General features: G+C 35.4%; 3 protein-coding genes across 3 annotated transcripts; 2 read left to right on the top strand and 1 right to left on the bottom strand.

Annotated features, from left to right (window-relative positions):
- The first annotated feature begins 35 nt into the window (after positions 1-35).
- Positions 36-2808, top strand: LOC124646339. Its single transcript, XM_047186464.1, has 7 exons — positions 36-568; positions 645-767; positions 889-1737; positions 1816-1942; positions 2192-2358; positions 2586-2625; positions 2714-2808. The coding sequence occupies exons 1-6, from the start codon at positions 338-340 to the stop codon at positions 2610-2612; spliced, it is 1524 nt and encodes a 507-aa protein (XP_047042420.1). The 5' UTR covers positions 36-337; the 3' UTR covers positions 2613-2625; positions 2714-2808.
- LOC124646338 (lipase 3-like) lies at positions 1776-5480 on the bottom strand. Its single transcript, XM_047186463.1, has 5 exons — positions 4405-5480; positions 4085-4268; positions 3515-3876; positions 3279-3437; positions 1776-3193 (listed from the first exon to the last, which is right to left on the bottom strand). The coding sequence occupies exons 1-5, from the start codon at positions 4546-4548 to the stop codon at positions 2804-2806; spliced, it is 1239 nt and encodes a 412-aa protein (XP_047042419.1). The 5' UTR covers positions 4549-5480; the 3' UTR covers positions 1776-2803.
- A 1231-nt stretch (positions 5481-6711) lies between these two features.
- LOC124646030 (protein tramtrack, beta isoform-like) lies at positions 6712-14142 on the top strand. Its single transcript, XM_047186047.1, has 8 exons — positions 6712-7004; positions 7092-7283; positions 7459-7572; positions 7689-7802; positions 8350-8478; positions 8965-9310; positions 9868-9958; positions 12916-14142. The coding sequence occupies exons 1-8, from the start codon at positions 6822-6824 to the stop codon at positions 13088-13090; spliced, it is 1344 nt and encodes a 447-aa protein (XP_047042003.1). The 5' UTR covers positions 6712-6821; the 3' UTR covers positions 13091-14142.
- Positions 14143-14932: the final 790 nt, after the last annotated feature.

Below are 14932 nucleotides of genomic sequence, written 5' to 3'. Positions count from 1 at the left end.
AACATCAACGAGGTTATATAAGGTACCTATGTAAATAATGAAAATGTTTGATGCGAAATTAGGTACTTCTTTATTTATATTCAATAGAAAATAAACATGTTAACACTATAATAATTGAAGAACTTAGGTACGATAAAAACAGATTTCATTTTGATTTTCGCTGTTGCTTTGGCTTGTGTGAGAACCTATACTTTCTCAGAAAACTTTATAAAAAAAGTTGCTTGACGTATGGACTTACATACTTGACACCATTGACACTCAAATTGGTACCATCGTTTTGGATCTCAAAATTTTATGTCAACATGGAGATAAGATCGGCAAATAGTTTAGCGAATGTATGAATTCAATGAATTACATAGGTCAGAGTAACTTACGACTGTGCTCACGCAACGAGGGTAAGATCAAATCATACGAGTCTTGCCGCGACGTCAGAGCATGGAGTCATGACGTGCGGGCGCGCGATCGTTACCTCAGGGAATGGATAAAGTGCGATATGCCTATTTGCGTTTTACCCACGAGCACTTTAGCCAGCTTCATGAGAACCATGACATGCAGAAGCCGAGGCAGGGTAAGAAAAATTATGAAAAAAATATTTTCTAAGAACTACCACCTAAAATTGAAACCTCTGATTTTCAACTTTCCAGGCCACGCCCCGTTGTCATCCCGATTGTAAATCAAAAGTTGTGCTAGATAGCATTTGTGATTCATGTAATGCTATAAAGGAATGTTTAAAAAATGAAGAGGGTTTCGATAAGTACTTTGACGATGTAAGTAGTTTTTGTGTCGCTTCTAAGTATTTTAATCTTATTAATTGTGTAGGATTGCTTAATTTCTATAGGTACATAAACCAATGATATGATAATAGAACCGGCATTCAAATGATTCCAGGAGGAATTTGAAACTAGCCATTGGCCTTGTGACCGATGCCTGGAGGCCCTCAAAAGCATTAAAATGTTTTGGAAAATCATTATCGAAAAGATCTTTCATGTAAATATTCCAAAAGATGAGGATCTCGCTCAGAATGAGTGTTGTCGCACAGATAGTGTGCGGTCTGTTGCAAAAGTTTGGCAAACTGAAATGGTGCAACAGGCCATGTTTGTGAGGAATATCTCACCGTACTTAACTCGTGCTATTTTCCCAATTCCCTGTTGTTGGAAAGGAAAAAAAAGCAAAAGAGAACCTCTCACATGTCCTTTTAAACCGCAAGGATATCCAGATGGTTTCCCTGAATGTAAGAAAAAATGTTCTCTGAAAGATTGTAGAAAACCATGTTGCAAGAATAACAGATCAACAGACACTGATTTCATATCGAATCCTTCGGTATGCAGATCGAATAAATCGTGTTCGACGTCACAAAGTCAAAGAGTGTGCAGTAAGCACTGCGCTGCAAAAGTCAGACTGGTTGATAAGCAATGTCATTGTAATGAAATTAGCGAAGAAATTAATGCTTATAAAATAAACCTCGAGAAGTTACAAGATAAATGTAATTGCCAGAAGACTGAAATAGACAAACTGAAAAAAGAAAACAGTTCCTTAAAAATTGAACTTCAAAATGTGTACAAAAATTCTTCATGGAAATCAACATTCTTTAGTCCTTTCAAAAGTGCAAGTAAACACGATAGTGTTGCTATATTGCCTAAACCATTTGAATGTTGTACAGACGATATTCCGAATGTAAGCGAAGTCAAAGGAATTGACTCAGAAATGATAATAACAATGAAGAATTGTAAGAATGAGGTACTGAATAATACTATAGATAAAACTACTTGTAATCTTTTATTGAATCATGTATTCATACAAAGTTTTAATTTTCAGACGTACAGACACATTTCTCTGTTACAAGTTTTACATAAAACTAACGACCCAGATAAAGGAGTACGACTTAGTCGAGAGAGCGATTGCTGTAGTAGGAAAGAAGATCCTATTGTGCTGTTAACTAAAGGTAGTCTTAATATCTAACAAAGTGTTTTAATGACGATTTAAATTATTCTGTTTGGTTTGCAGCTGACAAACTTGGAGAGTGCATATATACTTGCTAGCAGTTATTTCGAAACCTGAGGGAACTTACCTAGATACTTTGCTTAATTCAGAAGCATCTATGTTTCTACCCCAATCATTCTAATTCCATTCGAATTTCTATCTTTTTCAGTGTAGCCCTTTTCACGTTGAAATATTTTATTAATCATTTCAGTGCAAAACACTTTTGGAGCTATCGTGAAACGAGAAATGGGTATAGCTTATGAGAGAAAGTTGCGTGAAAAAAAGTCTGTAATCAATGCTTCATTCCATAAAGTGAATGCTAGCAAGTCTGCGCCTTCGTGTTCCACAATCACAGATACCAGTACTGATTCACGTTGCGTAAGATTTTGATTATTTATCTTTAGACACACCTGTAGATAGTAAGCATGAATTAATTTAAAATATTATAGGATTTTCAAACCTTATCGTCTACTGACCTAGACTAGGTTACTTATTATCATTATGACAAGTAATTCCACAGTACGGTCTTGGTCTGACGACAAAATATTTTCAGTAGGTACAATTTTCGTATGAAAACGGAATTAATACCGTGCTTTATATTGCAGGACTTTCGTTTAATACATGAATCATAATTCGAGTGTACATGTAAGTACTTAACAGTATATGTGCGTTACTTGACTAATTTGAATTTTTGCGACGAAATTTATAAAAAATCGGTATTTTGTTTTCGCAGGTTTAAACAGGTGAAGATGAAAACATACATCGTTGTCAAGATAAAATTGTATTTGTATGTGTTAAGTGGCGTGAAATATAATGTGTTAGTTCATACTTCGTCTTTGAATTGTGCCATTATGTTCAATAAGCGGTTGTATATGAACTCCGTCGCATTTATGGCGAAGACGAAATCTAAATGATTGAATTTAGATAAAGGTACTCTGAAAAGACCAATTGCTGTAGGTATTTCTTTTGCAAGTTTTTTAACATCTTTAGGGGTCGATAACCAATCGTTGTCAGCGTAATGTAGGAAAACAGGAGTCCTGATATTTTGCAGGTCGTACGCCGGAGGTTTGTAGGTTCCATATTTTCGTTTGTTTGTAAGCCAACCGTGGTCAAATTGTACGAATTTCCCTGACTTGTACAATTGACCAAAGTGTATGAGTTGTCTCGTTGAAGCCCCGGCTGGAGTATGACCCATAACAACTGGCAGCATTGTCTAGAATCAAGAAATAAAATATCAATTTGTTTTTTTTTACCATACATAAGTCTTTATAATCTTTTTGTTTTTGAGACATACTTACCGTATTAAGTTGTTCTGAATTAAATCCACAAATAAGGAACAAAAGGTTTGTACAAAGTGGTTGGGTGATGGCTTCTTCAATACACAAGCTCTGTCCTGCAAGTTCATTTATTTTGCCATTGGGGAGAATTTCGTTAGTCCCTAATAGTTTAAATACAATCTGGAATCACATAACAAATTATAAGTATCATTCTAGATCTTAAAATTAGTGCGTGAAGATTCCTAATTGATACTTACTTCAAGAGAGTTAGTGAACGGAGCTATAGCTTTTATCAGAGGACTCTTAATATTCCCCACGTATGCTACAGGTGCTAGAGCTTGCATAGCAATAATTTTGTTGTTATATTCAGGCCTAGTTGACATCAAAACCCAGAAAGCTGTAGTCCCTTGAGAGAAGCCGATGTACTGGATCCTAGGAAGTCCAGTTTCTTTAATGACGTAATCGATCATGGCAGGAAGGTCGTAGTAACCTATTTCATGCCAGCTGAACTTCCAGAAAGAGGAAGATGTAGGTTTTATAGAGGCATGGTTTCGGGAGTAAGTATTCCCTCGTGCGTTGCCCATCCAGACATCGTATCCAGCATCTGCTAAGATGTATGCTGGAATCAATGCAAGTTAGTATCACGTCAGTCTCCTTTAAATCTAGAAATTAAAAATTTTACAGAAGGGGCTTTCGAACCATTAGGCGCCATTTTACGTCTAGTAAGACATATTAAAGCAAAGTTTCGCTAACATTATAATACCTTTGAATATATAAAAAAACCATCCATGGGATTATTACGAGACAGTATAAAAAAAAGTTCGTACCAAGTCCTCGACCAGGGGTCATAAGCACCCATTCAGCTGAAGACGACAACAAGCCGTGTTGGAGAAAGACCACCGGCGCATTGGGTGTCTTGCCAGGTATCCTGTGCACCTCTAAAATATACTTATCTTCAGTGTACACGCGATGTATTTCGCATGGATATCCATATTTTTTTATCAACGAAAACTGTGGATAAAATGATGAAGATTATTTGTAAGAGAAGATAAATCAGGGATCAAATTTTTATTTCATTCTAAGTTATTTACTTAACAGTTATTTTAGGTGATGATTTTAGGTCACATCATTATAATAAGTAACTTACCGTGTCTAAGCGCGCGTCATCCAGTATATCCGAAGCAGTATATTTAGAATACGGAGGCATAGAATAATTAACTAATGCTAGAACAATTTGAGGAAAACACACTAACGCGAGGCAACACAACACGAATATCGATGAACAAACCATTTTATTTGATGATGAAGAATTTATTTTTAATTGCGAACAGTACTTCAAATTAGTTTTATAGTAAGTGAAGAGCCATCAAATGTTTTTGATAGACTGTTGACTAAAGTTAAGACAATAGTTTCATAAGGGCTGGATTATTTGATTAGCGCCGATAAGGCCACTTTCAGGGCGATGCTCGGATATTGTTTGCTGACCCACTTATTACATTTCCTTAGATTCCTAGAGATTCCTTGATAGAATTGTATTACAAATATTAGGTTTGCACTTTTGATGATAGCTTCTGTTTTTCTAGGCACTTTTGTAGATACGCAGGAAACCATAGTAGAGATTTCTAGCTGTTCACGCGGTTTCGCCCGCGTCTCGAGGAAACTTCTTCCCGTTCCCAGATAAAACATACAAACAATTCAAATTGGTTCAGCAGTTCTGGAGCCTATTCGATTTATATATTAGGTATACAAAGATATAGACTAGAGATGCCTTCAGAAATAGTAGCTCCTATATACTTACAATAGAGGGAGAAATACACCTATAATATTTTTTTAACACCAATTACCTATCTGCATAATATCCGAAAGTAAATAGGTAGTACCTAAGTTCATTCAAAACATGAGGTTCAATATTTCGATACCCGCCTATTTATAGTTCATGGTCACTGAATTTATACATACCAAAAATTAAAAGATAAAAAATTAAAAGATAAAAATAGATACTTATTATGATTAATCTTTGATTTATTCTTATCTACATATTAGTTTGTTTATCACGGTACCTATTGGCTTATTCAAATAAGACAATAACTAGCCGGCCGACTGATATGTTAAAATAATTAAAAAATATAGTCATTATTTTGTACGTAAAAAGAGTATAAAAATACTTCGAGCTCTTTTTTATCATTTATTTATTATCATTTGCCAGTGATCTTCATATTTATTATAACTACATACTTAGTTATTAATATACATAGTTTAGAATTAATTGATAAGATAGAATATTTCGAAATGCAGTTATAAGTAATAAGCTATATCAGATTGAGGATCAGGGTTAGAAGATAATGATAATAAACATGATTTGTGGACTACCATGCTTGCGACATAAAACCTACTGAAGAAGCTACTAGTCGTTTTCGCGATTTCACCCGCGTTCCATGGGAACTGACCCGTGTCGGGATAAAATACCTATATCCTGTCACTTAGAAACTCGCTACACTCTTCCTTATGAGTAGTTTCGGAGTCTTCAGAGTAGGTACAAATAAACAAAAAATCCTCTTTACCTACTATATTAGTATAAACGGTATTGGTTTTATTTACATAGATATTTACAATACATATTTACAATAAATATTATCAAAAACTATCCTAGTAAAACAAACAACTAAAAAGAGTTACCGTCAGACACACGAATAGGTAGTTCGTGCGTTTACGTACGTCGTACATCGACAAGAAGCATTCAACGTATAATATTTTTTTGTAGTAGCTCAGTACCTAACTACGTAATTAAATGGGCAGTTCTTCTTACCTCGGATCAACTGATGAAATATTAATTATATTTATACAGGAAATATACCTACAGCCGTATATAGTTACTATATCTACAGCTTCGATTTTTTGGCGAAAGGCAAAATGTAAAATAACATTTCCCTCCATTTTCAAACTGGCCGCATCGAGCTTAGAATATAATATGTCAATGACTGGCCGCCACACTCCATTTTTAATGTCGACTCTGTTTGGTTTGGTATATGGTCTTTTAGTCAAGATTTTATTAAGTCTGAGATTTTAACATGTAGCTTGGAAGTAGGTATCAAATAAAGCTGGGTAAAAATGTATGCAGTACAACATAGCTTGTTTATGTCGACTTTTTGATTTTTATGCTTGTTTATTTTCTAATTAGGTAAAAGAGAAGAACAACAATATAAGAAAAATAATAGACGCGGCACAAAAAATGGTAACTATGAGAGATTCACCTTATAAATAGCTAAATAAATATAATGATACCTAAGTACAAAACTTGAATTTGATGCTATAAACATAAACCATTCATATTCATTATATTCAATGATTCAAAATATTTCACAAAAAGTGAATAGGTAGTTTTATGGACGTTTTTTATTGTACTGGTAACATGGCTCAATCACAATTATTTATCTGTGGCATTGTTTTCTTTCAATTTCAATCAAAGCAATTTTGCGTCGTTTCGTTGATATAATTTTCTATTATTTATTTTGCTTTGTTAGATTTAACTAAGAAAATTTGCCTATGGTAACGTAGCGAGACATAATGGCGAATCAGGAAATCAGTTTGAAATGGAATGGCTATCAGAGCAACATTCTGTTCAATGTAAAAGAGTTGTACAAAGACGAAGGCTTGTCGGACGTGACTCTGGTGTCTGAGGGTCACAGTTTTAAGGCTCATAAAGTGATACTGTCGGCAAATAGTTCAGTTTTCAGGACCATATTTCAGGTAACAGAGTATACATGTGTCAAATTGCCTTTATATGGATTCCCTACGCAAAGTTTTTGGTCTAACGCCCACACGTTTTTTTCGTAGCAAAACCCCCACAAGGATCCAATTATAGTGCTTCATGACATCAGTACGGCCTCTCTGCGGACGTTGCTGACGTTCATGTACAACGGAGAGGTGAATGTGACTGAAGAATTTCTACCAATACTGTTAAAAACTGCAGAAACGTTAAGAATTTGCGGTTTATCTACAGGTAGTGAGGTTTCACGTGAAGATGAGGTAAGATTCATATTGTTTTATTTACAAATGTATTAATTACTGTTCCATCATGTCAAATCAAGTGGTCTGTGGGTTGTCTTAGGGGCGGTCAAGTCTCATGATTGCACTTGGTAGAAGTATACTATTCTCAGTGCATAAGTAACAAGTTTAACAATAATCAAATATTTTTTTCTAGAAAACGTCAGCAAGCTCTTTACCTAAAAAGCGTAAGAAAAGTGAACATGAAGACAGCAACAGTAAATGCAAGAAATGTATATCTGTACAGGGCCGACAAGATGTTGCTCAAAATGTAAGGTTTATTTGAATATATCTTATATTTATGAAAATTATAAAAATTATAAAACAGTGATATCCATATTTAAAGAACAGTTCTCATTAAAAAATCTTATTGTTTGCATATTTCAGAACCTAGTGCCAAAGTTAGAGCCAGCGGAATCACCACTCACGGACTATTCCGGAGATAATACAAATGATACTGATATAGCTCTGCTTGACGATGTTGCTGAGAAGAAGCAAAATGTAAGATGTTTTCTCCATGTTAATGATGTACTAAGACCCAGTTGCACCATGTAATTATAACGATAACCAATCCATAACCAGTTGTATGCCGTCCATGCTTGACAACTGAAAATGGTCCCGTTATTGTTAAAGTTAAATGGTGCAACTCACCATGAGTGTAATAACAATCCATCCTGCTAAGTTCATTACATATTACCTTTTTTGTACATTGTAGGTATCCCAGAAGATACTAAACATAGTTCTTTAAATGCAAATTGAAAAAAAAAAAAAAACTTTTAATACAAGCTGTTTGTCCTAGGTTCTACCTGTATTCTGAGGCTACTTGTCTTCCCGCATCCAAATTAAAAGTGGCTGTTACTGTATTTAGGCCCTAGACAAACTTACAAAATTTCAGTTATCGGTTTTGGCATTAAAACCTGACATTACTGTTGCAGTACTTATTACTATAATTTTATTCTTCAACAGACTTCTTTATTAGTTCCTAGTCCAGATATGTCTCATGATGTAGCTATGTAGGTAATATAAAATTTATATCTTTACTTTTCAGAAAGGTTCAGGAGCAACCAAGAAGAGGAAAAGAGCAGAACAAGACAACAACAATAAATGCAAAAAGTGCTTACCAACGGTTGATTCAGAAACTGTTCACAAAATTAGCTCTGACAATGGAAAGCAATCTGTAAGTACAACATTTTTATTAACGTCAAGTGCCTAATGATCTGTTTTTTAAGTATTTATCTAAATTAGCAAGGCCAAATTTGGTCATAGATCACTTGCTTTCCAAGAGAACTTCCCGTACCTATTTTACTCTGGGATAGTTACCCATTTGCACCCTTTGCATCGTCCCACTGCTGGCAAAAGGCCTCCTCTCACGCGAAGAAGGATTGAGCATTAATCACCATGCTTGCTCAATGCGGGTTGGTGATTTTAGACTACATAGTCCAGGTTTCCTCAAGATGTTTTCCTTCACCTTTTCATCAGCCATTGGTGTCCAAGATATACTTAGAAATTACATACAAACTTAGAAAAGTTTACTCTGGGCTAGTGTAGCTTCTTAACGTTGAAAGAATCAGAGCATATAGTGTAGAAACAAAGAAATTTTACCTCTGCATTATATTAGTATTTAGTATAGATAATACATTTCAGGTATGGTTTCTAATTTCAGAATGTTGTCCTCAAAATTGAGCCCATAGAATCACCCCTTACGGATTATTCAGGAGAAAATACAAATGACACAGATATTGCTTTACTGGAAGAGACTTCTGATAAGAAACAGATTAGTGCTGAAAATTGTCTCAACAAGAAGGCGTACATGCTTAGTGACAGAATTGATAAGAGCGAAGTTAGTAGCACACAACCATGTTTGAACGAAAAGATTAACAGCAGTGATGCGTCTGATGAAATAATTGAAATAGACAAGGAAGTTGAAAATGTGCTGCAGAGTGGAACCAGAATTGAATCGCTGAGTATAAAAACGGAGAATCTAAATTTGGTGAATACTGATGCTAAAGGTAATTATAATATTAGCATACATGTTGTTTATTTTCCTGTTGAAATAAAATAGGAGGCTGATTTTCCTGTGACCAGTAAAAGATTTAATGTAATTTTATGTGTATCAAAAAGACAAAATTGTAGTCAATGAATTATAGTTCGGCCATTCAGAGAATGCGTTCCTGACACGTCGCGATTGAACTGACGACGTAACTACATTCATTGATTATTGATATAATAATGTTGTTTTAATGCTCCTCAATTGTTAAAACGGTAAACAACCAGCAAAAATATTTTTATCGTAACTGCAACGCCATTGCAAAGTTACGTCGTCAGTTCAATCGCGACGTGTCAGGAACGCATTCTCTGAATGGCCGAACTATAGTCTCAAAAATTTGATCACTTATATCCTTCTTCTGGTGTATTTTTTTATTGTTTAATTTTTCCGCAAGATGTTTTCCTTCACCTTTTCATCAGCCATTGGTGTCCAAGATATACTTGAAATTACATAAAAACTTAGAAAAGTTGACTCTGGGATAGTGTAGTTATAATGTAACATCTATTGCTGTTTTTGCAGATCCATCATTTCCCTGTCCGTTTTGTCCACGCGTGTACAACAGTTGGGGGTACAGACGGAGACACGTGAAATCTAGACATGTTACTAACAGGTAATTTTCTTCAATTATCTTGTCTTAGAATATGCAATAGGGTGTTTTTCAGAAAACTTGACCCTAGCAAAATCGGCCTGTCCCACACCTTCAAACATTTTTATTTTGATTTTTTTATATGGCACGTGTGAAAGTGAGTTTTTGATAAATTTAGGTATATATTTTAATGTACAATTAAATCAATATGTAGCATAAAAAGTGGATAGTTATTTTTATATTTAAAATAAACCTAAAGAGGACGTATAAATATCGTGTGTCCCATGGCGCTCTTGGAGATTTCGAATACATCTTACTTCTAAAATATTCGTTTTTGGGTATGTTTAAGTTTTTGAACTTAGTCTCTGTATTTCTAAAAACGTATTTTTAATTTTTATGCCATAAATTTATTGTTATTTTAAGAAATATCATTATTTTAATATTGTCCTACGAAAACCATTGTTCCGGAAAATCCGGTTTCGTCACGGTGAATTTGATATCGTACTCAAGACAAAATCTACTAATTTGTGTTTTTTTTATTTTTTATTTATTTATTTATTCCTTTAATTCAGGCAACTAAGGCCCATAGAACATACAATACATAAACAATAATTAACATTACAATAATAATAAACTAATACATACAAAAGTAAAAAACAATTAAAACTGTGTTGACACGAGTAGGCGGTGTCGTGTTGCACTGCGCGGTGTCACGTAGTCTCCCGCGGAATCGCCGGAAAACGACACCTTTCGGCCAAAACTGTTCTTGGAACATGTCGAGATGCTGAGTCGGAACACGCACCACAAACGATTTAAAATTCGTGTTGTGTCTCGGCTCTAACTTCTCGACTCTCAATGTCCAGTTGGTCTTCACACGTATATACTCCACGATCTCCTCGACCTTCGTGGAGTGATGCAGACGCGAAACATACAGCTGCGTCGTAGGTATTGCGGGACGCAACAGCATGTTCGGACCCGTCAATGCAGTTCCGCATCGGTTTCGACTAGATGGCTTCTTCTTTTTCCTCTCCACCTTGATGAAACCATCTGCATCAGCCGTCCCTTTGCCAGGTTCAAGATGAACCGAGCCTTGGGTTACTTCGGGGAGACTCTGGGCTCCCACAATAGCCTTGGTTAGCCGTTGAACGGGATCTTTCTTTACGGCAGCCGAGTAAACACGTCTAGGCTTCGACGTGCTTGCATTTATCGGCGTCCCGACGGCAGGAGACGCGGAGGGGGCGGGGCACAGTTTAGCATCTGTTTTTGCTACCTTCTTGGCAACTTTATGATCGTATTAGGATTCCGCCATTGCCGTTTTGAAGTCAGTTAAGGCTAAAACTGTGACGACAATGTTGGTGTCATCGGCGCGCAAAATTTTTGTTCCGGATAGTGGCAGTATTTAAAAGGTTAATAAATTGTTTTCTTAACTCTATAACACTGTATATAACATAAACAACTCATCATTATTAGATTAGTAAGGCTAAAAACAAAGTTTTTTAAATAAATATTAGTTATTTTCAATTTTAAAAGTCTCGTGAGATAAAAACGTCACCTCCTGTGCGTCACGTTACATACTACCGGAACAAAATCGTAACGATCTTGAATTGTAAAGCTTAGTGTACAATTAAATAATTTATGGGAGCGTCCTGTCCGCGCGTGTGGTAGGTATCAAACGAAAAGGCTTACATTTAATCGGTTTTGTTTATATATGTGTGTGTAAAGGTTTATATCTAAAAATGTAGTGAGTTAATACTTTATTCTTTGTAATTGTGTTTTGAAATCGGCAGTGTGGACATTGCTCAAATTATTCTTATCCATCACGAAATTTTCATAATAGTCACTGTCCCATATTCTGGATGTTACAAAAATGGTTTTAAAATATATATTTTTCATTTTATAGCGTTTATTTTGGCATCATAGTATTTTGTTAGTATCTAAAATTTCTCACTAGGCTTGATTTTGGAAATTGTAGCGGGTATCATTAGTAATGACAACTTTTCTAGTGAGATATGTCCAAGAAGTGACGAAAGTGAAATTATTTAGCTGATTATTTAATAATCTTATAGAATTATGCTATCGTTTTGTTTGTTTTTAAAAGATTTTAAGTATATATTTATGCCACCATAAGTTGATTTCGTTTTAATACTTGTTTGTTTTATTTCTAATTAATCATATTTTGTGACGTTCAGGAATACTATGCATCATACGCTGACAGAAAAACTTTAATATTTCTTAAAATCATATTATAATTTTAATTTAAAATGCAGATTTAGCTAGTTAACAATATATTCTTTAATATTAGAGTAAATATAATAGAATTCACGAACTAAAAAAAAAAATATTTCCTGTGCGTCATAGGGTATTCTTTTCTGAAAATCACCCAATAACATTGAATGAACAATAGGGCCCAATTTGTTAATCATTCGTTTAAGCAATCGTAAGAAAGTATGCGTAAGCAAGTGAGAACGGCAATCTTGCGCACACTTGCGTTGTACTGCGGCATTGTTTTCCCGCGGTTTCATCTACGTCCCGGTGAGACTTTTTCCCGGATAAAATACCGGGACCCAGATAAAATATAGCCTGTTACTCGGGATTAGTGTAGCTTTCAAATACATAGTGAAAGAATTTTTCGATCGATTCTGCAGCACCGGAGAAAGGCTCCGGAGCTGCAGAATCGAACGAACAAAAAGACAATTGTTTACTATTTATCATTATCCTACTGATCCTACTAATATTATAAATGTGAAAGTTTGTGAGAATGTATGTTTGTTATTATTTCACGCCAAAACGGCTAGACTGATTTGGTTGAAATTTGGTATGTAGATAGATCACCTATCTGGATTAACACATAGGCTACTTTTTATCAACACACCATGCATGCAGGCAAAGCCGCGGGCGAAAGATAGTTGTACAAATAGTTCCATATAGGGGTAAAAATCCAGAAACTTGACAGTTACCTCATTTCCTGACTTAATCCCCAGGCTATCATGCAAGTGGTGCGTGTCAGTCCTCCCGTCGACGGGCGCGTGGTACACGCACGCGACGCGCGCGCACGGCGTGGCGCACGAGGAGGCGCGCAACTCGCTCGTCGTCATGGTGGAGGCGCACGCCGTGCTCACGCTCGCCGAGCCCAACGTCACGCAGCTGCTCGTCTGAACACAGGTATGGAATATCTAGACTGGAGTGTACCTGTGGTCGCATTCTTAACATCAGTCAGAGTGCCTAGTGCGAGTTTTGCAAATTAACTTTCTCGATGCAAAGATTATTATCATACCTTTGAATCACGTACACGTAGTACTGTACTTTTGCAACTCTACAAAATCAATCCTCTGTAATACTCTTTTTAAGGGTACAAGTTTACACTGGCATAATATGTTTAAGGGTGCTTCATTTTACCTGCTCCCAAGATTCATATTTGTTATTTTGAGCATTAATGTCGAGCCACAGACTTAGATAGATAAAGAAACGGCAAGGTAATTGTTGTTAATTTCTTATCTTCATTGTCACACCACAGTCAGTTGTTTGTGTCAACCATGCTTGATTTTTGTATTGATATGAGTGCTCATTTATTTCCAATAGTTTTTCTACTATGTTGATGTAAAAATGTCACATTCTAGCACTGTAACTTATTGTAAGTTTTTTTTTATTGCACAGTGAGATAACTTCTGGTCTTCTTTTTGTCATAAAGTAGCATAATATAAGTACCTTACTTACGGCCAGTCCAACCATTGTTTGACAGTTACATGGTCAGTAATATACACTTGTTTTATTTCTGCACTAATTTTAAGGTATGGTAACTTTTTGTCTCTGGGTTTTTCCATAGTGAGCGTGGTTGTTTTTTAATTTACTGTCTAATATGGAAATGGAATGTTGAGGTACTTCAGAAACAATAATGTAGTTACGATTTTAATTCGCCTTTCATCAGTCACATTGGATTGTTTGTTAATCTGGGTGACCACAGACTTATAAATGTTTAGACAGCAATATTGAATTTACTTTTGTATGTGCTGTGTCACTCACTATAAAAAAATGAAAAGGCATATTAAAATATTAAGGTTAACTTTTCTAATTATCTATATTTTGTTTGTATTTATTGTTTAAATTATTGTAATAGGTATGTGATGATCTCAAAGTTATGAAGTCACGGTTTTCTAGTATCGTAAGCGCCATAATAAATTGCTTAAAAATAAATATTTTACGAATACCTTTACGTACATTTTTGTATTCTAAGTCACTATTTGCACCGGATTTAGTACTAAATTATAACATTTGGAGAAAATAATAAATTACACACATCAAAAGTGTCTAGGGATCAACATATATTTTTGCAATAACTTTTCTCCTGATTGATATTAATTAAAATTTTCTTTAAGGATTCATCAAATAAAGTGTTTTCGTTTGTCACAGTAACGATAAACCAAGTCACCTTTGCACTAATAAAGAAATTTGCCATTTTCCTAATAAAGGGATTTTTGACATTTGAAACACTAACACAAAAGTTCGAAAAAAAAGACTGAAATAACAGTTTTCTTTAAAAGTTTATTGGGTAACTTAAACAATTAATAATCCGTGTTTCTACCGCGAACACTAACAACACAAGAACATCGGTTTGGCATACTCAAAATGAGTTCATCCAAATCACGATGTGGAATGGCCGCCCATGTTCGTTGCAACAACAAAAAAAGGTCTTCTTGCGACTGGATACCCTCCATATTCGGCAGAGCTCTTCTCTGTAGCATATCCCATGCATGCTCAATCGGGTTCAAGTCTGGCGACTGAGCAGGCCAGGGCAGGACATTGATGTTAGCTGCCGCGAGAGTCTGTCTTACAACTCTTGCGGTGTGCGGTCGTGCATTATCATGCATTAATTGAAATAAGGGACCGATTTGCACTTGTAGAGGAACGATGACGTCTGATACAATCGTCTCAGCATAAATTTGAGCGTTGAGGTTGCTTCTGATCCAAATCAACTCAGTTCTTCCGCCGATTCAAATACCC

The sequence above is a fragment of the Helicoverpa zea genome, chromosome 3 (assembly GCF_022581195.2).
Source record: "Helicoverpa zea isolate HzStark_Cry1AcR chromosome 3, ilHelZeax1.1, whole genome shotgun sequence".
NCBI lineage: Eukaryota > Metazoa > Arthropoda > Insecta > Lepidoptera > Noctuidae > Helicoverpa > Helicoverpa zea.
Note: the sequence above shows the minus strand (reverse complement) of the source record. Positions and strands in the feature narration are given on the sequence as shown.

Coding starts and splice junctions, on each gene's coding strand:
- LOC124646339 (XM_047186464.1), top strand. CDS start 338: ATGAATTCAATGAATTACATAGGTCAGAGTAACTTACGACTGTGCTCA. Junction 569..644: donor CATGCAGAAGCCGAGGCAGG/GTAAGAAAAATT, acceptor TCAACTTTCCAG/GCCACGCCCCGTTGTCATCC. Junction 1,943..2,191: donor TATTGTGCTGTTAACTAAAG/GTAGTCTTAATA, acceptor TAATCATTTCAG/TGCAAAACACTTTTGGAGCT.
- LOC124646338 (XM_047186463.1), bottom strand. CDS start 4,548: ATGGTTTGTTCATCGATATTCGTGTTGTGTTGCCTCGCGTTAGTGTGT. Junction 3,877..4,084: donor GACCCCTGGTCGAGGACTTG/GTACGAACTTTT, acceptor CATTGATTCCAG/CATACATCTTAGCAGATGCT. Junction 3,438..3,514: donor CGTTCACTAACTCTCTTGAA/GTAAGTATCAAT, acceptor ATGTGATTCCAG/ATTGTATTTAAACTATTAGG.
- LOC124646030 (XM_047186047.1), top strand. CDS start 6,822: ATGGCGAATCAGGAAATCAGTTTGAAATGGAATGGCTATCAGAGCAAC. Junction 7,005..7,091: donor TTTTCAGGACCATATTTCAG/GTAACAGAGTAT, acceptor TTTTTTTCGTAG/CAAAACCCCCACAAGGATCC. Junction 7,573..7,688: donor GACAAGATGTTGCTCAAAAT/GTAAGGTTTATT, acceptor TGCATATTTCAG/AACCTAGTGCCAAAGTTAGA.